The 25,389-nt window shown below is 41.3% G+C and overlaps 1 protein-coding gene and 1 long non-coding RNA gene across 2 annotated transcripts; one reads left to right on the top strand and one right to left on the bottom strand.

The window, feature by feature from the left end:
• Positions 1 to 5,573: 5,573 nt before the first annotated feature.
• LOC120288066 lies at positions 5,574 to 6,635 on the bottom strand. The gene is made up of 2 exons (XR_005546307.1): positions 6,047 to 6,635; positions 5,574 to 5,928 (listed from the first exon to the last, which is right to left on the bottom strand). It is a non-coding gene; the product is annotated as an uncharacterized LOC120288066 (long non-coding RNA).
• A 9,769-nt stretch (positions 6,636 to 16,404) lies between these two features.
• Positions 16,405 to 21,462, top strand: LOC104419015 (protein ROLLING AND ERECT LEAF 2). Its single transcript, XM_010030512.3, has 4 exons — positions 16,405 to 18,253; positions 18,514 to 18,728; positions 19,039 to 19,262; positions 19,989 to 21,462. Exons 1-4 carry the CDS (start codon positions 16,735 to 16,737, stop codon positions 20,716 to 20,718), a joined length of 2,688 nt encoding a protein of 895 aa, XP_010028814.2. The 5' UTR covers positions 16,405 to 16,734; the 3' UTR covers positions 20,719 to 21,462.
• The last annotated feature ends 3,927 nt before the right edge of the window (positions 21,463 to 25,389 follow it).

Here is a 25,389-nt window from a genome sequence, read left to right as displayed (position 1 = left end):
TTCCGAGCCGGCTTATAACAGCCAGCAATGCCTGCCTCCTGACCACCAGGAGATCCGTCGACACAACATAACAGTAATGCCTGCTTCCATACTTTGAGACGAAAATCCACAGCCAAGGAATGGGCGAGACCTCCATTCTGTCCTGTTTATAAAGCAACTGAAGCGGACAAGGTGGAGGGTTAAGCCATTCGCCTGTCTCTATCGATGGTAGGAAGCCTATTAAGAATGGCCATCCTAGATATTTTGAGCAAAATCTAGTTCCCGCCCGGTCCCATGCAATAGCACAAATTAAATAGACCAGAAGAAGTAGAGCGAACGACTAAGTCGAAGTCCAGAAATGCGTCTGGAGAAATGAAGAAATATGCAGAATCTCCGGCGGCAAATCACAAAGAGGATGGAATTTGAATTTGATTCTACCATCTCTAGCTGCAGAGTTTAATAGCCTGGAGCACCTCCATAACTAAGACAGACAAATAAGGCGAGAGAGGATCACCTTACTCATTCCTCTCTTTCCTGGAAAAAGAAATTCCCTCCAAAGAGACATCGATGCTTATAGAAGTGAAATTCCTGTTTTAATCGGCAAATGCCTAAAAAATCAGTAACTTCATGCTCTGAATAAGCAGGGAAAAGACCTTGCCTCATACCTTGTTTTAGTCTCGGCATCGCGCTAACTTGCACTATCAAAACTGAAATTCCCATTGTGATTCACTGAAAGATTTGAACTCGAACTCATATTGTCAAAGGGCAGTTCCATTTCTCAGATAAACTTAACTTGTACATTTATACACCGAAAAGTAACACTGAACAATCTATAAATAAGAAAGAGATACTATGAACTCAGGCTATACAATCAACAAGAGCAATCCAGCACAAGAAGACTTTGCACAAGACCACCCACAATTCAAATGTTAATGCACCCAATTGGGAGTCAATCCTTACTATGCTGTAAGAATCATAGGACTTGCCGAACATCAGTCTCTGGGACCTCTCCTCAGAGCCACTCTGTGGTGAGCAAGTGGTGATGTACTTAATGTCAACGCTCGGTGAGAACTATGCAACAAACAACAGTAATACTACTCGAGAAGTGATCAGCATAGTCTAGTTCTCTTTCGATGCCACAGCAATTTCTCTTCATGGGTATCTAATATATCCACCATATGTTTGTTAGGCGAGACATCGCCCAAGTGGGATTAATTCATCTCGATAAATACGGGAATGCCAGGCGCTGCCTACCCGCTAACCCGAAAGAAAAAGTAGAGAATGGGGGAGCCATCTTAGGTGGTTTTTGGATGGTCGAGTTGGACTTTATGAGCTGCCCACTGCTCCTTTCACGAAGTGAATTGGACGAAATGTTTGTCTCTGGGCCACGTACATCTCCAGTTCAGCCGAGCCCAGCTCCTCAACTAACTCCACCAAAAGCCCTCTTCAAGCTTTGTTGCATCACCCCAGGGCCTCTGCATAACGAGAGAGCCCATGTTTTGGTAGGCAAATCTCAAAGTCACAAAAGCATATCTTATCCAACCCATGACTCGGATGAGGGGCGAGTCAAAACCCGAATGGCTTGGTCAAATTATGGGATTCCTACACCAGACGTTTCCGCTCCTCAGCAATCGAACCGACTCCCTCGCCAAACGCGAAGCAAAACGGATAGAGATCAAGTTACGATCGAGAAGGTCCTCGAAACACTTTTCTTTTTTAATCCGCTTCTTTTTCTTATATATCTTGGTATGTTTCTTTACGATATCCCGATCCACGATGCATCATGTTGCACGGGATAAACCTAGTTTAAGCAGGCGGGTTGTCCGCGCATGAAAGTGCGGTGGGTGCATCCGCGAAAGAAACAAAAAAGACCGACCTCGAGGATGGGACTTCCCATTGAAATATACATTTTGAAGTGGGAGGATAATGGCAGAAAAGGAACCTCTCATAGAGGAAAGAGCTCACGGGTCATTTTCTTGATAATTGAGGACTCGACATCCATTCACGCGTGAACAAAAAAAGATTTATCATCAAGATGATCAAAGAAAACATGGACTTGAGTCCAGCTTCGATGCATCGCCGAAGGCGGGCGGCGCGTGCAAGTGGGTCGCCCGAGTTCGCAAGAGTTTGCCGGGTTCGAAATCGCTTTTTGTTAAATTAGAATTTGACTGTGTTATGCAAAGTCTGTCAGGGAGATGACCCGCGGTCACCCTCGTACCTCACTAACCCAAGATAAAGACAGGCTAGACAGCTTGTACGCATTATCGAGAATGTGAATAATTTCGGGTTGACCATATTGACCGACTTTGTCAGACGTTTTCATTCGTTATGTACGTGAGCCCTGACTTTGAGAAATCGCACGTGTTATTCAAGTCAAAAGTTACGACCTACAATCAAGGCAAAAAGAAAAATTGGATCGCAATAAACTATTACTCCCGTGTCCCGTGCCATTAGTTAAAATACACGCATGTTAACGAGCAAAAATTTCCCGCGTAAGATTTTTCTTTCTCCACATCAGTCCTGTCTCGCAGTTTTCTAACATTCTAGCATAATATTGTATGGAATGTCAATAAAGCATATTTGGGTTAAGGTATCAATTTGTGTTTTTTATTTATTTTATGAATATTAGTTAAAGGTATCTACGAAAAGGCGGTACCATTTTGAGTTTTTTGGGAGGCAAATTCGTTTGGATAAGTGTCTCGTTTGAATAAAAATTTGAATTTTTTTGTGGAAATTAATTTATAGTAAGTACATTTTGGGTATTGATTTGAGATTTTGAATGGCAGTGGTTCAAAACAAAAGGAGTTTTTGAACTGATGTGCGGCCCACAAAGCAATCGTCCGAAGAAAGTGGGTAAAAATAATTCCACCCCGCGGGCTGCGGCCAACTTTCTCAAATTCCAAAGACGGAGAGGGATTTCTGGCAAGAAAGAAAGACGAAAAAGTTGAAAAAGACTTCTTTACCCAAAAAAAAAAAAAAAAAGAAGTTGAAAAAGACTTTGGGATGAAATGGCTCGAAATGAGTAACTCCACACATCCTAAAGTGCGTACTGCGGTAAGAAAAAGAGGATCCTCGTACAGATTCAACCAAAGATGCTCCTCAGATTACCTCATGACGTCACCCAGCATTTTTGCTAGAGGATGGTGATGCAGCCAAGGCCCCGTAGCAAAGCAGGACACCACCATTCTTGTACCATGAATAAAACACCAAGACAAAGGAGAAGCCTCGACGAGGTCGCTTGTTGTGCAATTTTAGGACCAAAATGATCGGAAAAAACCGTTTTGAATTGGTGCGTGGCAGCAGCTGCTCATTAGACCCTAGTTACGGACCTGACAATTCACAAGTTGCCCAGATCGAATAAACCCGAAAACCAATATGAATAGGTTGGGAGACTTTCCAAACTAAATTCAATCGATAAGCAGGCTTAGCTGAAAATCCCGACCCAAGTCGCCCACAATTAAAGTCTTGTTAAATGGGGTGCGTTTGTTTTTCAAAATATCAACTATTTGGAAAGCATTGTCCTAAAATGAAAATGATTGCTTTGAGAAATGAATAAATGAATAATATTTTTTGCCAACAACGAATGTGTTTAGACATTGATTATCAATGACTAGAACTTGTTTTGTTGACTAAAGTTTTTTTTTTTTAAAATGATTGAAACAGATCTTTAGATATATTTTTCAAATCATTCATATGTTGTGAAACATATTAAAATTGACAGATCATGCAAAAGGAAATTGCTTTGCTGTGGTGGGTTTACCCATTTCACTCCTTGAGCCACTTGAGCTTGGTGCAGCCAAATGAGCTACCGGACTCTAGATCCTCTGGCCTGGATTTATGCATCGTTTCATAAAATCCCGCCTGAAGCAACATGTCTGGGGGCGCGTCAAGTTTGCTTATTCCAAAACTTCTATCGTGAAGTCTCTCTCGTTAATACCCTGCCTATTAAACTCTACTCGAGGGTTGTACCCCTGCATCTCTGATACCAAATGTTGAATTGTGAAATAGTAACTCAAATATTAATTACTGAGCAAAACAGATAAGGCTCACTTCAAGGAAACACGCTCTTATTAACGAAGACACTCTCTTATAATATTGGTTGGGAGAACTCTTGCACATACATTTCGTGTCCAGCACACTCTCATCCTCTCAATTACACAGGCTAAGTCCACTCACGCACTCTTCAAAAAAATGCCAAGCTCAAGCTCCACAAATGAAGATGCTTGGGTATTTTAGAGGTCTAAGGAGATGGTCATGCCTCCTAAAATATCTTCCTAGAAGTATTCTAGATGTTTTCGGACAATGTGTCCTCATAAATATTTAGATAACATTCCTCTAAAGTGTTATTTAACAATTTAAATTTTTAGGACAGTCGGTAGTGGTCCTACTGATCTCAACTGCCTCTTGAATTAAATATGCCCATCATTAGTACTAATTTAAAAGACGCATGTGGGCAGATATTCTATCGAATATTCTTCCAATAGAACAATTGACGATGTATAGTTACTTCTTCGCTTGTCATTTATTATCTTCCGAGGAAATGCCTGGATAATTAGGTAATCTAGAAATATCTAGAATTCTCGAGAGGAGGGGGGAGTTGCATCTCTTTTTGACGCACGGCCTAGCCGGTGAGCACGAATGAAGAGGAGAGGACAATAATTTCCAGCTCCCATCGATTCATAAAAGCAAAAGCAGCAAAGTGCCGCAGAGAGAAAGACCATAACATTCTTCGCATATCCTCCTCCCACTGTATATTTGTGATCAGTCTCTGGTGGTGGTGGTGGTGGTGGTGGGGGTGGGGGCTGTCAACAGATCAGACGTACGAAGAAAGTGAAAGTTGAACAAGAAAATAATTATGTAAAGTAAATAAAAAAATGAAAAATAAAAATAAAGTGAAAGTGACTGGTTACGTTAGGTCGTCACATCATGTCCTCCCTACACTTTTCTTTTCTTTGTTTTCGTCTTCTCTTCGAGAAATGGATTCTAGCCTAAAAAATGTAAAAGAGGAGCCATCATGTCCAGTTACCAGTGGACCACCACACGGTTTCTCACGTGACCGTACAAAATTTGTCACGTGACATTTTTATTCCCGAAAAGGCCTTTAAAAAAAAAAAAAAAAAAGGAAGAGCATTCCATCTTGGTTCAGATCAGAATCCTTTATGTTCTTGTCAAAGAATCCTTTATATTCACATGGGCGATTTATATTTATCTCGGAATGATCCACACTTTACGTTTGATATGATTAAGGTAACGTTGGTTTCGGAGAAAATTCGATAATAAAGAAAAATATTTTTAAAATCATTTTTAACATTTTTGGAAAATATTTATCCTTCTTAGGTTAGGAATATATATATATATATATATATATATATATATTATGAATAGTTTTCCCTTGATTGATCATTTCAACAAATTAAACACACAAAAGTTTAGTAAACTAATTTACAAAAAATTATCTTGCTTATGTAAACGCACTCTAAACGACACACTTGTATCCGGCAGCTTAGGATATTAAATTAGAGTGTCTTTACTTCTATACCCAAGTAATATTTTTGCATTACTTAACAGCTTATGTGACGCATCCCTACATAAAGTTTATAATCATTGGCAACCCATATATTATAATGACAGATGCATAAAATGTTTCTTCAACGCTCGAGACAAACATAAAATACAAGACGAGGTCAACAAGCAATCTAACCGCGTATGTATAAAGACATGTGCAAAACGCCATTTTTTCCAAGTGTAGAACACATACTTTATTACTGGCTTATCATGCTTATGATTATAGCTTAAGCGCCAAGATAGACTCGCCTAATGATGGCTTCAACAGCTGACCATCTCACCCTGCAGAACACATGTTCATTGCAGATCTGATTACTCAAACCGTCATGAATGTCTAATCTCGAAGATCCTCCAAAAAGTTGTTTTCTCTCCTGATCGGTCGGCCTGCGTAATAATTTAGTCGATGATGAACGATGATGATGGTGAAAACTAAATCCAAAAGTTGCATGGCATGTGATCTGCGGTGATGGGGAGTGGCCCATCAGAGGGTTGGAAATGTTACCTCTGCATGTTCCGGCTTTTGAAAGATTGCAGAATTATTGTCCATTCTCTCTGTCTCTCTCTGTCTCTCTCCTCTCTGCGCTAATAATAACGCCACGACTTAATGCCTTAAGCCCCCACTCGCATGTACATCCTCACTTAACCCAGCCTCCTTTTCTTGTTCCGAGTTATAAATACGTGCGGAACAGAGTTTCCTCATGCCGAAAGTGGGCACGAACTAGGGTTTTCTGTTCGTGGGTCCTCGTCCTCCTGTCGGGAAAAAGAAACCCAGGACCTGTCACCTCGCCTGTCTTATACTGCTGTCTGCAAGAATGCAGGGGAAGTGTTCCGCAACGGCTATGAAAAACCTCAAGCTCGTGTACTTGGTGAAAAGGGTACAACCTACAAAAACAGTCCCAAAGCCTTTCCACCTCGACGGAGAAGTCGAACGAGACCAGACCCGGTTTTTCCCCGATTCCTCGCGCCTCGAGACGCGAACGCCGGAACGTCCCGAGAACGACCGGATCGCGAAGTCGCGCTTGATCGAGGCGTCCATTGGAGGCCCCGGTACTTGCGCGGTTGCGCTCGCAGCCCAGTAAAGTGAAAGTGTGGGAGCCCCTTCGCTCGCTTCCTGCACAGTTGAAACACGAAGGGCTTTATTAACATAATAGATCCGCATTTTCACAAATATGTTTGTTTCATTGAATTTCTCTCCGAGGCCGTACTCAGATCATTAGGCCTTTCGTGCAGGTCAGAATTTTTCCATATTGTAAGAATAACAATTTGTTGCAAGTTATAAATTTATAATTATTCGCTATTTGATTTTAGAGAAAATTTCAAATAAAAACCCTAAGTAAATCTATTTTCTCAAATAAAGATCCAAAGTGAACTTTGTGACCAAGTTAATCTCTATTATAGACCTTAGCTTGCCGGCAGATATTTTCCATCGATTAAAATAAGGGCAATTGTCATAAATTTGTGATTGGAAAAAAATGAAAAATGAAAAATTAATTAAGTTTAGATTATTCATTTAGATGTTTATGTTTTCTTCATTCTTCTCCCTCGTTGTTCCTTAACCAAATCGCTACCCAATCATTGTCGTGACTCGATTCTTGTCGCTCCCCGCCTTGCTCAATCGGTGGAGAATTTGGGTATCCACAAACAAAGAAAGAAGCATATGGTTTTCTTCTTGTTCTTTAATTCGTGCCTCAACCGATAGAGAATTTGGGCCTTCGACTTTGCAGATGATGGGTACAAGGAATGGGGAGATCTTTGGTCTTTGACTTTGCAGATGATGAGTACAAGGAACGGGAGATCGTAGATAACCTAGGTTTTTTTTTTTTTTAAGGATTCGTTAATCTTTCTTATATTTTTTTTGGACAAAATTGCCCGAACTCCGGTCGTCAGAAATGTCACATGCTTGATAGGTGGTGAATATTTGGCTGACTAGTAAGCTCAAGTTATTATTTGGGATTAATTCAATCACTTCGAATCCTTATTTGAGACAATTGGTCCACTTTAGATCTTTATCTAACATAAAGTTAACTTCGGGTCCTTATTTGAGAAAATTGGTCTGTTTCGAAATCTTATTTTGAATTTTCCCTTGATTTTATATAGTTTATATATTAAAAATGTACTTTATTAACATAACATTCCTTGACTTATTGTGAGAATAATAATTAATTATGAGCCGTAAATTTTTAAATGAGTAAATTTCATAATAAAGTATAATTATTTATTAGTTAATTTTTTTGTGATTTAAAATATATTATTATTTTAAAAATAAATTTAAAATTATCATATAATCATTTCCCATCAAAAATCCTGGCGCACTCATTTTCAAATACAAAAAAAGGAAGAAGGGAAAGAACTGGGCCAGGGGTCAGAAAAGGACAAGAGTATAAGGAGCGCAAGCGAAGACCAGACCCTTCCGCGTCCCAATCTCGGTTGGGCCCCGTTGCTCGTGCAATCATTGACTCTGGGCCCCACCACCACCCCCACTCGCACCACCCACTCGATCGATTTGAAAATCACCTCGGCGGGGACCACCCCGGTCCCCCAACGGGCCCCACCCACGTGGCGGGGTTCCGACGGGTCGCGGTTGCACCCGATCATTACTCCCCCTCCCCGGGCCAGACAAACATCCGTACACGCTCCCAACGTAATTCGAGGGGGGGGGGGTGGAAAAAGTTTTTTTCTCCGAAGGAAGAGACATTTTTTACGGCTGACGCGGACGGCCGTCACGTGGGATCACTGTGGGCGCACGTGCCTCTCTCGCGTCCGTTACCATTAGGCCGTGCCACCTACCGGTCCTATCCCTATGGAAGAGGCTAGGAGAGGAGGAGCGCGTCTCCCACTTCACTTGCTTTGTTCGGTTCTGAATAGTGTACTTTTTCTCCTCTTTCTTATTCCCTGCATTTATTCGATTAATTATTATGTCTTCGCCGGTTAGTCAGCTGTCTTTCTGGGATAGCTGCAACTGTGTATTGTAACTGCGCGCCGAGAAAATGTCGTCACCTGTTGTTTTGACAACATATCCTGGAGTTACGACGACCCCTCGCACATGGGCGAAATGGTTTTGCTTGAAAATTGTCGCGGCTATTGTGGCTATGGAAAAGCTTGTCGAGCATCTGGTCGAGCCGGCGGCCCCCTCCACAGCCATAGCCGTTGCGGGAGGGCCGTACTAAATAAAATCTGAATGTTTTTCAACAAGAGTTGTGAAGGTGGGTTTGTTTCTTATTTGCTTCGTTTTTCGATCAAAATTAATATATTATATAAGCCCGTGTTATGCAAGCGTGACTGTAAAACGATGTTAGATATTCGTTAGTATTATGTTGGATATTTTTGTACTCTGAGTTTGAGAGTTAGAGAAGCAAAACAAAAACAAGAAAATATCACTCTCTAAGAAAAAGGGATTTTATTGAAATAGATTGAGCACGATCAATCAAATGCTTGTACATTTATGCTCAGAATAGGGTTTTGACATGGAGTTCACGATTATTGATGAATTGGATTTACATGTGTTTGGAGCTTATGTGTCCAATAATCACTTGTTTTCGTTTTACTCTATATTGTCCATCACCAAAATAAGAAGAAGACCTAATCGAAGGGGATATTGCGTCTTTGATGTTATCCTCAAGATACAACAAAATCCGACCCGAAAGTCTATATTCAATCACTACACCTCATATAGGACCCAAAATTACAAAAACTACTGGCACATGTCTCGCTACAAGCCAAAATATACCACGTAGGATTCTTTCACAAATAAGAGAATGCATATTCTACTCCTATCTTGATCAAACCAAAGTTTATAGTTTCCCGATTATAAAGAAATGACAAGAAATATTCATTATGTTATGTATTTAATATTGAAGCTTGAAAGTTAAAGAAGCAAGACACAAACAATAAAATATCACTTTGGAAAAAAAAATCAGGATTCTATTGAAATTAGATTGAGCACGATCAATCATATGCTTGTACATTGAGCAAATCATATACTTGTACATTTATGCTCAAGAGAGGGTTTTGACATGGAATTCACAATTATCAATGAATTGGATTTACATGTGTTTGGCGCTTATGCATCCAATAATGACTCGTTTTCATTTTACTTTATACTGTGTCGACTTATGGAAAGAAAACCTAAATCAATAGGGATTTCACACCTTTAACGTTATTCTCTCGAAATAGCCGATACACCAATAATCGACTTGGAAAGTCTCTATTCAATCACATCATCTCACATGGGACCCAAAATTACAAAAACTACGGGCACGTTTCTCGCTACAGACCCGAATATTCTAAGTAGGATTCTTTCACAAATAAGAGAATGCATATTCTGCTCCTATCTCCATCAAAACAAAGTTTATAGTTTCCCGATTCTAAAGAAATGATGAGAAATATATGTTGGTATCATTTTAAACATTTAAATACTGGAAGTTTGAGAGTTAAAGAAACAAAACGTAAACGAGAAAATATTACTCTAGAAAAAAAAATTAGTATTTTACTGAAATTAGATTGAGCACAATCAATCATATGCTTGTACATTTATGATCGGAAGAGGGTTTTGACATGGAGTTCATATTTATTGACGAATTAGATTTATATGTATTCGGAGCTTTGACTATGGAAAGAAGACCAAAATCGAGGGAGGTTTCACATCTTTAATGTTATTCTCTCGAAATAGTTGAAAACCAATAATGGACTCAAAAGTCTTTATTCAATCTCGTCATCTCATGTGGGACCCAAAATTACGAAAATTATCAGCATGCTTCTAATTACATTAGGATTCTTTCACGTATAAGAGAACACAAGATTCTACTCTTATCTTGATTATATCAAAGGTTACAGTTTCTCGATAATAAGGAAGTGACGGAAAATGTCCAAATGGTTGTATATAGATAATCTTGGACAATGTTTTTCTCGACCAACCACGATGAATTTCGGACACTAGGACGACGAAGTCTTGGATTTCGGCCATGGATTACGTTATCGTCACGAGAACGGAATCCACTACCACACTCAAGAGTTTCTTGCCTAGACGTCAAAAGGACTTCGAGATCAAGATCGTCGTGCATCCTTGGGGTTTCCGCGTCAGCCATCATTGGTCGCCATCATTGTCTCTCATTCTCGTACTGATAATGAAATGATTGATGCCATAAATGGAGCTTTCAAGACTGTAATATCAAGTTTATTCCGTAATAATTTGAAAATCTCACGCTAAAAATGACGAAATTCTTCACTTATGATGATGAATAAATGAAGCATATCTTTATCGTCCAAAAAATTATTTATGCGTAAATTATTATTAATGATGAAATATTTTTCTATCGACGAACTACCTCAAGTGAATCAACTGATTATATTTTAGGAAATATGTTCAAAATTACATACTTTTTCACGAAGCAAATGGAGCATAAAATGTGACTGTTTTCCACTAATAGTGGATTAGAGCATTGGGCGGGGTGCGGTCGTGGAACTTTTTTTTATGAAAAAAATGTATATAGTAAAAATACTATAGAAAATACGCAGTAATCTCTTATAGCCATTATCCTCACACATAAACTTGAATTACGCTAATACTTTCACTATTAGAGAGAAGAACCAACTAGAGAAAGCCAATCAAATGAGTATTTTCTCTCGGAAGCTTGGCACATTCGCAGTCACTTATTTCAGGAAATCTCTTTCATAATCTCAATACTAAATAATAATAAAAAGAAGCCAGTAACACAAATATAATTCTTAGGATTCGAATTTAGAGGCAACCCTTAAGCAATAACTTGTAATAATGCAATGATTTTCATATAACATGTGATCTTAAGGGTCTCAGAGCCGCCAACTATTTTTCCATGAATCAAGCTTGACTATCGATCTCAAACAAATGGAATGACGTGGAGATTCTCTGCAGCAATCATGCTTGATCGAGTGGATTAGCTTTTTTCCAAAGTGGGGAGAGAACGAAGACAGTTCATATCGAAGAAAATCAAGACGTGACCCCATAACCAGAACTCAGCAGGTGAACCACCCAGATTTCCACCAGCAACTCTCCAGCATGCTCAAAGGTGATGCCATGCTCCTCCTCCTCCTTTTCTTCCCCTCTGCAAATCGTGGCCACGAACGAAAAGGAACATGCTCTCTGACTCTGCTTTACCGTACAGTGATAACCAAGCAGCTAGTGGAAGGAGGAAGAGATTGGTTGGCACTACGAGTTCCTTTGGTAGAAATGTAAATGTCATTCCTTTCTCCACAGCAATTATGTCAAGGGATCAGTCATTATTCACCCACTAATTGGCCGATCGATCTTTGCTTGGGCCATACAGAAATTTTCCACACCGTGATTGATGTCGACATAAAGCAGCCACCCAGCCTATCTATGCTATTGATGAACTTATTGGGGTTGCTCAAAAAAAAAAAAAAAAAAAACTTATTGGGGGGGGGTCATGAGATTACTAGATGATGAGGGCCATGAGGTGGGGACTTATCTGTTTCTCTAGAGATTGATTTGACATTTTGGAATTGTGTGCATTTCATCATACTTTCCACTAAAATATGATAATACAACACGTGAATTTTTGAACTGAACATTCTAATATATTTGAAATTTATATATTTATGCTCTAATATTGCTCTTATCGTGATTAATAGAAAGATAGCTTTTGAGGGCACTAGAGTTGGCAAAAAGAGCTAGCTAGCTAGTAGCTAGCTTTGAATTTTGATGGGTGGACTGGTGTATTCCTGGTTTTCCATCAATGTTTCAAAGTATATTTTGTATGGAACGGACCTTCGTTATCAAAATTACCATCATTAACTTTTTAGGATGGTTGGAATTCATTAACTTTGAGAGAGAGTTGTCTTCTTCATCTGGTTTTCCATCATAGAGAGATTGTTCCCCTGTCCTCTCAAATATCAAATCATGGGATCGAGTTATTTTATAACTCCAAAAATTTCTTTCATTTCATAGTGCTTGCTAGCAAGTGAACTTAGACCCATCTAAAAACACACACACACACACATACATAATTCAAAGTTGTATTCATGTACGTCCATGAAATATCGATGATAAAAACACCGACCGAAATGAACCGCATTTACAAAATCAAATTCGTCCCTCCTTTCCAATTTTACTTTCTCTGGGATCAATCAATCTATCGGATTGATCTCGAAGTTAATCCACGCCAGCCTGAGACGGCAATTCTCAACCATAAGCAATAAATGACTCGACCGGCCAAAACCTCTTATGGTAAAAAAACAAAACATGGGTCAAGATCACTTTTTCCTGAGGCGTATCTGACCGCTTTTATAAGCACGTAGCATTACCCAAATTGGCAACCTGCTCTCGAAGCATTGCACTGAGGGTTTTCTCCACAGGCCCCCCACGTGCGCTCGCAGTTTGAATATTCCGAAACCAAACAACTCTCGAGCTCCTTCTGGGAGGAAAAAGAAAGAAAGTAGGATGCAATCTGTCGCTCTCTTTGGTGGGGGTTTTGCTGATCTGTTGAATGTTCTTCGGGGTAGGTTTGGCCAGGGGGAAGATGACTTGGCTCTTACATTTCTTAGATTGTTGTTGGGGTTGATGTGGAATATAAATGCAGCAGCCTTAACAAAAGCGCAAAAAGAAGAAGAAGAGGAAGATAAAGCGACGAGGTTCATTACTGTAGCAAGAAAACCCTAGAAGAGTACTTTCCTTGAGCATGAAGCAACTCCCTTTTCAATCGATTTTTACGTGACTATTTTTGAGGTGAAATGGGAATAAGAGGAAAACCCTTGGTTTAAGTAGTTCATATTTGTTCAGTGTTGAAGTTATACGTGGGTAGAAAAGGGTTGTCGAAGTCAAGAAAAGAAAACCCTAGAGGGTTCAGTAAATAAAATGAGGTAGGTGGGGTTTGTTTCTAGTCGTTTCTTGCTAAACAAAAAACATTCTTCATATGATAAAGACTCGAAAGGCGAACCTGAATTTCTCTAGATAGATTACGTATGAAAATGTTCTTGGCATCAATGCAATTGAGCAGAACAATTCGCTAAATCAAAGCTGTATGGATCGCCAAGGCAACTTCGTCCTAAGGGCAATTATTATTACTCATGGACTTGAACCTAGACTATCCATTCATGATCAGGGGGATGAAGTTCGAGCGAAATTAAAATGAAGATCCGAGTATAGTTGGGAGAATCGAGGACAACGCTTTTCGTGACGAAATATTACGTGCATCTTCTATGGTTGGTGCATTCTGTGACAACTGATATCGTAAGTGATTGCGTGTTAGTTCGTTTTTACATGTAACATTGACGACTCTAGGAAAGAAAAAAAAGGATAGGCATACCACCAACCGCAGGACTATAATCCGACCACGACTTGTTTAGGCAAGAACGAGCACGACCGCCACCGGTTGGGAGTTTCCTAAGTAATGGTGTCTGCGCTTTGGAAGACACTGCGCAAACCTAATGTGAACGTATCAAAACAGGATGAGAAAAGGCTAGCAGAGCCGTGCACGTGCCTCTCGCCCCATTGAGCTGTCGAGAGAGACCGGACCGAGGCGACGCCGCTTCGGACGTTAATGAACGCGCCGCCGCCGCACCGAGAAACAAAAGTCGGACACGTCTCCTCCCGTTCGTATCCAGAATCCCTCCACGACTCTTCCTCGAAAGGCGTGCGCAATGAAATTGCCGAGGAGACTAAGGCGGTCGATGATCAATCTTTTTGACCCTCGCGAAATTGACACCCCTAGTCTCCTCGCGTCCGCGTCACATGGACCCACGAACGGCGTCGGCTACATGGTCCGGTCGAGATGGACTCGATCTACGTAATCTACACGGCCGAGATTTATCTCGGATTTCGACCGGAACAAAAGTTTTTTCGACAGTCAATGGTAGTTTCGCCCTTTTTCCAATCGAGGAGCGCCAGCCTCGGCGTCTCTTTGCCAAAAGGGACGGGGAGGGGAGACCCAACCGGGCGGGTCCCTGTCGGCGCGCGAGTCTTTAACGTCGTTCTTCGTCCGTTTCAGAACTTCGCGGAAGCTAATAATTGTCCTCTCCTTCTGTCTTTTAATCCGCTAGTGCCGAATCAACGTAAAAGAAGAATGACGATAAATTTTTGTGGGGGCGCGATATGGACGTTAAATTGAAGAATTTGGGCGGTCGCTATGTCCCCGCGTGCGGACAACGGGAGGAGGACGAGGATCGTGTCATCAGGAGTAACGTCGTCCGATGCCGAACGGAAACAAAAGCTTTGTCCTCTGTTGAGGAAATTCTCGGGACTAATTAGAGGGTCCTGTGTCATTTAATTGGGATATCCGTGGCGTTAATGCATACATACGGACCATTCAAAGGCATTGAAGTCGGGATTAGACATTGTCATTGAATTTAGAGAGAAAAAAAGAGGATATTTTGATGGATTGGATCATTTCACTTGAATACAAATTGAGATGACCGAGCAATTAAATGTGCGATTGAAATAACAGATTTCGTGCTTATATTGCCCTATTACCACTCGGGGTGACTTTATCATTGTCTAGGCAAATTTTTGAGTAAAGAGTCTCGTAAGATTGTCCATGACGGATTATGCGTTCCTTGTAATCGATCGTGTTGAACACACGGGCTTGGACATTGGGTTATGGGTGGTGGAAAAGTGAAAAGAGGAGAGAAAAAGAGAGAGGGGTTAGGCTTAGGAGTTAGGCTTAGGGATCTTAGATTGGAATAGGGAGGTTGGCATAACGATAAATGCGTGGGATTAGGAGGGGTATCATGGAGAAATTAGGCACCGGACCAACTCCAATTGGCGGCAGCATGCGTCAAAAAGCATGGGCTTGCCGTCAAACCAAACCAGCTTTTCCTCCTCGTTCCCATTTCCAGTCCAACTTCTCTTTTCTCCTTTTCTAAGGGGCGACCTTTGATTTGAACTCCGGTCCAATTGAATATTCAATTACTTTATTCTTCTTAATTCGATTATTTAAAAGAGATTTTGGAAACCCAATTCGCATGAACTACCACCCACGCCATCTACCCAATCACTCTCGCATTGATTATGTATAAATGAACCAAAATAAAAATACATACAAGCCCTAACCTCATCAACCGTTCCCATCCGATAATTAATTCTTCTTAATTCAACATCGCAAGGTTACTATATTTTCTATTTGGAGCCGTGAGCCATACTTTCCATAGCTGTTATAAATATTTCGGCGGTTCAACAAATTCTTCGATACGGTGTTTAAGTATATCATTGAACATCGATTTCGAAAATCATTTTTTTTAAATATTATAGAATCGACAACTTTAATCAGTACAATAAATTATCTTATGTGAGAGATATGTGACTTTCAAATGGTCTATCAAACCATTTTAAATTCTTTTACTAGTATTCTAGCTCGACTCGCGTGATGCATGAATGTAGTGCGTGGTGAACGAACATAAACCGATCACGGATTCTTTAGTCTCTCCATCTTATACAATTCCCCACTTGAGCCAAAGATCTTGGAGATCCGATGGACCGGAAACTCGAAGTTGAGCAGGTCTAAATATGGGAAAGTAAGAACTGGCCATGGACAACAAATAATAAGTGTAAAGTCCACTGCAGGAAGGACCCTCAACCCTTCAAGGTAATATTAATTTCATTTCAGGATTAATCAAGTAGGAAAAACGTTCCCAAAAAGTGGAATCCCTCTCGCTCGGCCCCGCGAGACCGCGTGACTGTCTATTTACGTTAATGTTTGTTAATTTTTCAAAAGCTAAGGTTAATGTTTTTTTTATCTATATTTTTTCGTGCAGATTATATTTTATACAGTCTAAGGTGAAAAAGGTACAGTCCTGAACCGGGTGGTTGTTGTTTTTTTTTTCTACAAGAGTACAACAGCGCAACACCGACGCACCATGCTCCCACTGTTCTACCACTTTCTTTCTTCTGCTACATGCCGACGAGAAAACGCCGTGCTGTCATAAGATTCCCTTCCCCCCTTCTCTCTCTTCTCTTTCTCTCTCTACTTTCTTTCCCTTTCTCTTTCCCATCAATTTTCTCGAGAAACAAGCACTCCACTTTCTCTCTCTCTCTCTCTCTCTCTCTCTCACTCGCCTTCCTCCTGCTCCGTCCACACGCCTTGGCCTCCATGATCTAGCCACCAACTGACCCATCTTTCTCTCTCTGTGTTTACGCAGATTGATTGGCTGGGTTCAAGTTTAGAAATTTCTGATTTTTATTTTCTTTTTGGGGGGTGTGAAATGGGGTGCGCCAGCTCCAAGCTGGACGATCTCCCGGCCGTCGCGCTCTGCCGCGAGCGGTGCGCCTACCTCGACCTGGCGATCCGGCACCGGTACGAACTGGCCCAGGCCCACCATAACTACATGCTGTCGCTCCGCGGCGTCGGCCACTCCATCAGCGAGTTCCTCCGTTACGGCGGCGCCGGCGCCGCCTCGGCCTCGGGGACGCCCGTCCTCAACCTGCCCCCGCAGAAGAAGGGGGACCGCGCCGCCGCCCTCGCGGGTTCCCCCTCCAAGGGCTCCAATTCCGGCGCCCAACACCATCTCGAATTCGGCTCCGGCTCCGACGACGGCTCTCTCTCCGACGTTCACTCGGGCCACTCCTCGCCTCTGCACGACGTCGATGGCCGCCACCCCATTGGGTACCCGAATTCGGGTCAGGAGCCGCAGCCAGGTATGGGCATGGGCATGGACATGGACATGGGTATGGGTATGGGTATGGGTATGGGTATGGGCATGGGTATGGGTATGGATATGAGCTCGTATCCTGGTAGCTCGTATCCAGGTAGCTCGTATCTGGGTAGCTCTTATCCTGGTAACTCGTATCAGGGTGGTCATTCGCACATGAATTACATGAAGATCAAAGCGACGCCTTCGGTGGTGTACGAGCAAAAGCCCGCGACTTCGGAGACCGTTTACATGGGCGAATCGTCGTCTTCTAATTTGCACATGAATTACATGAAGAGCAAAGCGACGCCTTCGGTGGTGTACGAGCAAAAGCCCTTGACTTCGGAGACCGTTTACATGGGCGAATCGTCGTCTTCTAATTTTTATCCTAACTCAAGTGGTAACGTAGCTGCTTATCCTTATCAAGGTTATGGTAATCCTGGCTATGGTAGTTCAGTGGGTGGGTACTATGGTTCTCAGACGAATTACGGATCTTTGTCCCCGCTCCAGCGGCATGCGGAGGAGAAGCCGCCGCCGCCGCCTCCCCCGCCTCCGGAGGGCTCCTCGTGGGACTTTCTGAATCCCTTCAGTTATGATAATAAGTATTACTCGTCTTACGTGCCGAGCAGGAACTCAAAGGATTTGAGGGAAGAGGAAGGGATCCCTGATCTGGAGGACGAGCACGAGGTGGTGAAGGAAGTTCATGGAAAACCAAAGTTTGTTGAGGCAGGGCATCATCATTTGAAATCTGTGGCGGTTGATGATGATGATGATGATGATGATGATGATGAGGAAGAAGATGGGAAAGTTGACGGTGGTGCATCAACCTCTATGTATCAAACCAGGCCTAGTGTTTCGATCGATAATGCTAATGATGGTGCGGAGTATGAGGTCCACGAGGTGGAGAAGAAGGTGGTTGATGGTGAAGGAAGGTCGGACGAAGGCGGCAATGCCTCCAGGTTCAAGGGTATTGGAAATGTTTTGGAATTGGTAAGGGAAATCGAGGTTCAATTTGAGAGAGCAGCAGAGTCGGGACATGAGATTGCCAGGATGCTGGAAGTGGGGAAGGTGCCCTATAAGCGTAAAAGTCAAGGTGAGTCTATCTCCTGATTCTTTGGATTGCGCAAGTTGTCTTCTTTTTGAGTGAGTGGCCTCGATATGCATGTTTTCTTTTATTCAGGGATAAAGGCATTATTTGCTGGTCGTCTGGTATTAAGATCAGTCGGTTGTGTTTTTGTCCTGCACTCGGTGGACTTAATTATGATGACTGTACTTACTTCATTGCGTTCTAGAGTTAGCCTCATCAATTGCTCTTTTGGACTGTTGAACTTATACTTAGTGTTCTGTTGGCAGTTTCTTCGAGAAAGGCACATGGCCGTACTCCTTCATTCTCGGTAGTATCGGCGCAGCCGCCTTCTTCCAAGGGTGCTGAGTCGTCAGCTTCCACTGAGAATGTCGGGCCAGTTTCCTTGGGTTATGTTGAAGAGATGGCAATGAGGACGGGAAATCTTTCTTCCACTTTGCGCAAGCTCCATCTCTGGGAAAAGAAGCTGTATAACGAGGTTAAGGTATAGCATCTGCATTTTCCCCCCTCTCCACTTTCATCTCATATGTTGTATATGTCGTGCTGTGGTGCAACATTTCCAGTCTTGCTTAAGTGGATGGAGAGGCAGGTGCAATTTATGCTGCTCATGTGTGATACAATGAAAACTGAAGCCTTTCTATGGGGATCTGTAACAGGCTAAATGTAATTTTCTCAGGAGTAATTTTTTAGGGTAGTGTTTAGTTTGGCACACGATTTAAGTCGAATCTTGTTCTATTCTGGCCAATTCTTCTGTTGCCTTTGTCTCACGTTTTGGTTGGGCTGTCCTTTTGTAGGCTGAGGAAAAGATGCGTGTCATTCATGACAGGAAGGTCCAGAGGTTGAAACATTTGCATGATAGCGGTGCTGAGAATCTCAAGAAAGAGTCAGCTACGATCATGATCAGAAGTCTATCGACAAAGATAAAAATTGCAATTCAGATCGTTGACAAAATATCTATCACAATCAACAAGATAAGAGATGAAGAACTATGGCCGCAGATAAATGAATTGATAGAAGGGTATGTCCACTTACTAACATCAAAATGCTACTACACCTTTAGTTGTTCCTCCCCACCTTTGTTTGCACTGGAACCGACTCAACTCCTGATGCTGCTACTAAGTTGCTGTCTTCATGATTTCCTTCAGAATAATTTGACTTTTGTGTGCACGCGTGCACGAGAGCTCGTGAAGTAGTTGTATCACTTATTAGTTTCTCTGAGATGCTTGTTGGCCATTCAAGGACGTAGTTATTATATTTGCTTGAGGTATTTGTACCTCCATCTCTCCATGGATCTTCAGATTGGCTTGATTGAACTTATGAATGTCTAAAACGTATGATTCATATAGACACGCACATCTAAGGATGTTAACTTAGTACTTCAGTACTTATTCATGTCGAAAAGTGTGGTGTTCCCTTAGTTAACAGAACACCTTGACTTTCCGTATGCTGACAAGTAGCAAATACCTTTGCAGCTTTTTCTCGACGAAATAGATTATAGATGTAGAAAATTCCAGATGTTTGATGTGATGCTAAATTACTGCCTAAATTTAAAGGAAAAGTTGACATGGGTCAATCCCATGCAATTGTTTTTCATAAATTAAATTTGGTTGTTGGCATAGGGCTCAACCACAATGTGAGCAGTTGATCTTGTGTATGCGGCAGTTTGATAGCCATAATCTTTATAGAATGATTGATGATGGATTGGTGATTTAGATGAAGCTAATTCATGATCTGTTAACTACAGGTTAATGAGAATGTGGAAATGTTTACTTGAATGCCACCGGAATCAGTGTCAAGCAATGAAGGAAGCTCAGAGATTTGGTCCCATTGGATCTGCAAGAAAGCCTGGAGATGCATCTCCTGAAACCATACCGCAGTTCCAGCGTGAACTTATCAACTGGGCTAATGGATTCACCACTTGGGTAACTGCGCAGAAGAATTACGTCAAAGCTTTAGACAATTGGCTTCGAAAATGTATTTTTTATGAGCCTGAAGAAACTCCTGATGGAGTAGTTCCCTTCTCACCTGGTAGGATAGGCGCACCTCCAATATTCGTAATTTGTCATCAGTGGTCGCAAGCTATGGATAGAATATCTGAGAAGGAAGTTGTAACTGCCATGTTTGGCTTCACATCCAGTGTTTTTCAGCTCAGAGAGCAGGACAGGATGCAGAATCAACACGGGATGGTGCAGAAAGAAATTCAGGCATTGGACAGAGAGGACCAGAAAATACAGAAAGAAATTCAGGCACTGGAAAAGAAAATCAATCGGGGCTCGGGGAATGGTGATATCCCATCAGTGACAGGGCAGCTCGTTTACCAGAAGGATGTCAGTAATAACTTGCAGGCAAAGTTGCAACGAATTTTCGAGGCAATGGAGAGGTATACTGCAGACTCTGCGCGAGCATACGAGGAACTAATGCAACGGATTGAGGAAGAAATCAGGATTGCTCAGGAGCGTGTGGGTGTTTCATGAGAGTTTTGTGACAAGCGTTAATCTTAATCGATCTGCAATCTGAGGATTGGATCGCCGCCTGTGTGTTGATTCGAGGGTTCACAGTTTTATCATTTCTCCTGCTGGACGTCTGAATCTCCTGCTGGGCCTCCCCTTCTGGAAGAGCCCCCTGAAAGCTCTTTTTATTTAAGGAACGACGTGGCCAGCAATGGGAGATCTCGACTTGCAGTCTTTTCTGTAGAGTGGATCTTGGGATGATTAATGACGACAGTGACGACAGTGAGAGACATGCAACAACGGCAGTGGCAAACATTGGTCCAGAGCTAAGGTGATGGAATTAATGCGGAGAAATGGCAGTGAGTGCCAAGGATACCTGAAAACTAGGGCAACGCGTCGTGTTTAAGATAACGAAGGTTCTCCTGTTGGAGATAGGGTTTTGCATTTGCGGGGTGAAGCTACGTCTCCCGTTCTCGCACGCCCTTTGCCATGGCCGGAAAGAACTACGTTACCGGTCCGATGTCCGCCTATTTTGTACAGCTTCGTTTCCCTCAGTTTTGCATCAAGTATAGTTGGAGGGTTAGGACGTTTTTCTTTTTTCAGAGTAAATGCACTGAAGGTGCCTGTATGTTAAACCGGAACCATGTAAGGTGTATTTGCTGCTACAAAATATTTCATTTATTGTTGTACATTGATAGATTAAGAGTTGAGGGGGATCTCGGAATTATAGCAGAGCCAGCCAGTCATGCAGCAATTTAGTTTTGTCGACTCGCTCAACTTTTTGATTCGATTTGGTTCTTGTTTTTATGTTCTGTTTTAATCTGTGGACTGATAACATGAGGAACTTGATGTGAGAAATAGGGGCGACTATGGTTCGGGTTAGGCTGGTTCAACACCTAATTTAAGGATTAGGCTGTTTCAACACATAATTTAAGGATCAACCCGCAGAGTATCGGTTGGTTTAGATCGAGGATTGACTTTACTGAGCTTAGGACTGAGAATTAGACTGACTTTATATTAGACTGACTTTATAACTAGTTATTTTTTTATTTCATTTTTTGTATTTCTTAAAAGACAAACATACTATTTTAAATTACATTTTTTATTTGAGAAATCAAACTATGAACACCAATACATATTAAACATAAATATAGATGAGATAACAACAAAAAATTACACTTACTAAAATTAACAAACCATAAAAACGAGCACGCGAGGTGATAGAATAGAGGCGAGTAGCTAGGCGACTAAAAAGAGGTGAGGAAGAGAGCGAGTAGTGAGCGAGGCGAAGGCAGGCGAGCGAGGCCGTGGCGAGTGAAGAGGGTTCCTTTTTCTGTCAAATTAGGGTTAAGTTTCTTTCTAATTTCTAATTTATGTGACAAAGGCGAAGTGCGAAGAAAACAAAGCAGGAAGTGTTAAAATTCAGAATAGAATTTATGGTTGGTCTCCAACCGAAATAATCCTAAACTCTCAAATCGAGAATCAATCCACATAATGCAAAGTTCAAAGGTCTTAGTACCAACACCAACCCAATTCCCCTGAGAAGTGGGAATCGAACTGAAACTGGTTGAGTTGAGTCAATTGAAAGTCGGGTTCACCCCTAATGAGAAATGGTGATGTTGGCCTCTTAGGTTGCTTACTGTTCAACTATGGAGAAATATTAAGGATTTTAGGTGAAAGGGGTTTTAATAAATGTATATATGTTTTGTAAAGAATTACATTGGGAAGTAACTATGATTTAAATGCCGTTTGGAAAGAATTACACTTTATAAATAATATTTGCTATTCTTTTTTAAATTTACAGACTTTTCTGTTAAAAGTCAACCACTAGTGAGGGGTGGACGACTAGATCTAGGTGACGGCCAACATTGCCTGAGGTTGCATGATCTTAGGCAACTTGTTTGATGGTGGCTTATTGGTTGCCTTCAACCAGCAACGTTAGCGTTTTCAGAGACATTTTCATAATTATGAAAGTATAATGAGAACAAAATTCAAAGAGAAAAAACCTATTTACATTTTGGAAATACTTAAAATTTAAAGCATCTCTGGACCTACTTGGGCTGAGGCGAGGCTTTGGGAAATGTAATTACATTAGCCCAAAACTCTCCCACCTAAAATTCTCCAAAAAATTTGCCAAAGGGCTTTGGCAAGGTGTTTGGCAAGGTGTTGCTAAGTGCGTAATAAAACCCGACTTGATTCGCGAAGGATTTACAAAATCACTTGTGTACAAAGAAATGGGGAATTTGTTAAAAATTTCCCCAGTTTTAATTAATGATTTTTAATAAATATAATGGGTAAAGCTCACATGAGGTTGAGCCATGTGGCACACTCATGCGTGAATTTCACTCACCAATTTGATTTTCATGATTACTTTAGAAAATCTCTAATGTCAGAAATTTCTAATATTTTGTGCACATTTTGGTGATAAATCTCTAGTTTATTTCATATTTTGGTAATTAAATCCTAGCCAGTTTCTAGGCTTTATGTATATTTTACTGATAAATCTCTAAACTATGTACCAGAAACAATAAAGCTATTCATATTTTGCTGATAAATAAAACCATTAATCTATGTATATATAGATTCTACATAGATGTTTGATCAAACAACCAGGGCTGGTAAATACTATTTTCTCAAATCTCTTTTCTTTTAATTTAAGGCATATTACATATCACTAAATTGAGAACAAAGTCCACGATGCATCGAGGGTTTATTAAACGACAACTTTAGCACTATCAGTAAGGGTCATGTATTATACTATAAGTAATTATTATAACAAAAACTAAATGAACGAATTCTTATCCCTTGTAGCTGTTGAATTGAGGTTTAGAAATTACAAAAAAATTATAAAAAAAAATAAGGTTTAGAAATTTGGGTCACCTGATTAGCATTTGTCGAATATAAATATGTAGATTAATTCAGTGGATAGTAACATATGCAGAAACAATTTTGCGATGATTGACACTTCCAAACTTTAAATCTAAATTTTCTATTGACGATGCATTGAAAATAAAATTTTCAAATTTAATGTTGAAAAAGAATGGTTCTAAATTCATGCAAGTTGCGGACATATCAAATGTGATGTGTCATAGCTGCCCCGAACGTATATGAGTTGAAGTTTCTGCATCATGCGCAGGCGAATTCAACAGGGACAGGCAGTTCAGGAGCCTGTGATGATGTCTTGAATGAGCAGCTGTTGGTGCTTTGTCTGATCTGGTGTTCTGTCTGCTACCAAATGCAGCGATGTTCTCTCATCTCATCAACCCCTTTCGTTTGGCAAACGAGAAATGATTGATCTGGTGAATTCTCCTGCATCAAGCACCATTATATAATGGACAGAAACAGGTAAGCAGCTGTCTTTAATTCTGCTCTGCAGGCATCGGAGACAGGCCAGCATCACACCGCCACTTGCGCACGCGATATTTTTTCTTTTTTGTGAAACTGCACCTCGTTATTCCAGCTTCTCTGGCAATTATTAGATCCATAATTTTTCAACAAGACCACACATTGGGCAAGGTGGTGGGAGACAATGAGTGGACATCGGTGAAGAAAGCTTCTGATCCGGATCAAACATCATATTAGGCCGCATAAGGAGTCGAATCATCGGTTTCCTTTTGCCTCTCGCCTCTCCTGGTATTTAAATTCTTGGCAGTGGCAGGAGACTATGAAACTGAATCTTTAACTTGTCTTTGCGAACGAACTTGAAGCAAGCAGCATAGTCTTTTGGATGATGGCTTCTGCATCTAACCTCAAATTCCATTTCCACGCTCGCTCCGTCAGCTTGTCTTCTAAACATCACCCACTCATTCAGCAAGCAGATGGGAAATTGGATAGAATTAGATGCTTGGATGCTGCAGCATCTCCTTTGCTGTCATTAGCTAGCAGCAGGATAAGCTGTCTTGAAGAATTCTATGACTCTCTGGACGACTTGCTTCTGTTGCTTTGTACCAAGCAGAGCTTCGCCTGTGGAGAACACCATGATGAGCTGTTGGACCGATCTCTCAGGCCCTTGGATTTGTGCAGTAGCACGAGGATGTGATTGAACAGACTAAGGAACTGCATGCATGAACTTCAATCGGTTCTGCGCAGGAGGCGTGACGATGATTTCGGGCTCAGAAACGAGGTGGTGTGATACTTGACCTCGAGGAAGATGGCGAAGAAGATGATCAAAGGATGCTTGAAAAATTTGAGGAGCTCACACGTCTTCTCTCCCTCGGACCAGGACAACATGGTGGTGCTTTCCATGTTGAGAGAAGCTGAGGAGATTGCTCTTAGCAACATTTGAGTCTTCGTTGCACTTGTTATATGGGACAGACGCACAGACCAGAGAAGAGGCTGGTCTTTAGTTTCCAAGTTGATGCATTCCAAAAGGGTCGAAGCGGAGGGGAGAGAAACGGGTGATGAGGTCTTGACGGTGGATGCTGCAGTGAATACCCTTCTTCGCAGCAAGTTGGGAATGTCAGGTGACCTAGTGGAAGATCTAAAGTAAATGTTGAGGGTATCAAGTCAAGCATTCAGGATCTTGTCGAAGATCTGGAGAGCCTGCAAAACCAGGCATCCCTTCTCAATATGTTGATTCACTAGTTGAGAAATCTCGCCCTAGGATTAGTGGATAGAGGACAGTCTTATCGACATCTGTATCATATATAATACTTGTACGTTTTGCAGACTATAAATGAAGAAACGGAATCAGAT

This window comes from Eucalyptus grandis, chromosome 9, assembly GCF_016545825.1.
Source record: "Eucalyptus grandis isolate ANBG69807.140 chromosome 9, ASM1654582v1, whole genome shotgun sequence".
NCBI classification, from domain to species: Eukaryota; Viridiplantae; Streptophyta; class Magnoliopsida; order Myrtales; family Myrtaceae; genus Eucalyptus; species Eucalyptus grandis.
Note: the sequence above shows the minus strand (reverse complement) of the source record. Positions and strands in the feature narration are given on the sequence as shown.

Bases quoted from the DNA above. Each gene is read 5' to 3' on its own strand.
- LOC104419015 (XM_010030512.3), top strand. From the start codon at position 16,735: ATGGGGTGCGCCAGCTCCAAGCTGGACGATCTCCCGGCCGTCGCGCTC. The intron at 18,254-18,513 runs GTGAGTCTATCT...TTCTGTTGGCAG, and splicing joins CTATAAGCGTAAAAGTCAAG to TTTCTTCGAGAAAGGCACAT. The intron at 19,263-19,988 runs GTATGTCCACTT...TGTTAACTACAG, and splicing joins ATAAATGAATTGATAGAAGG to GTTAATGAGAATGTGGAAAT.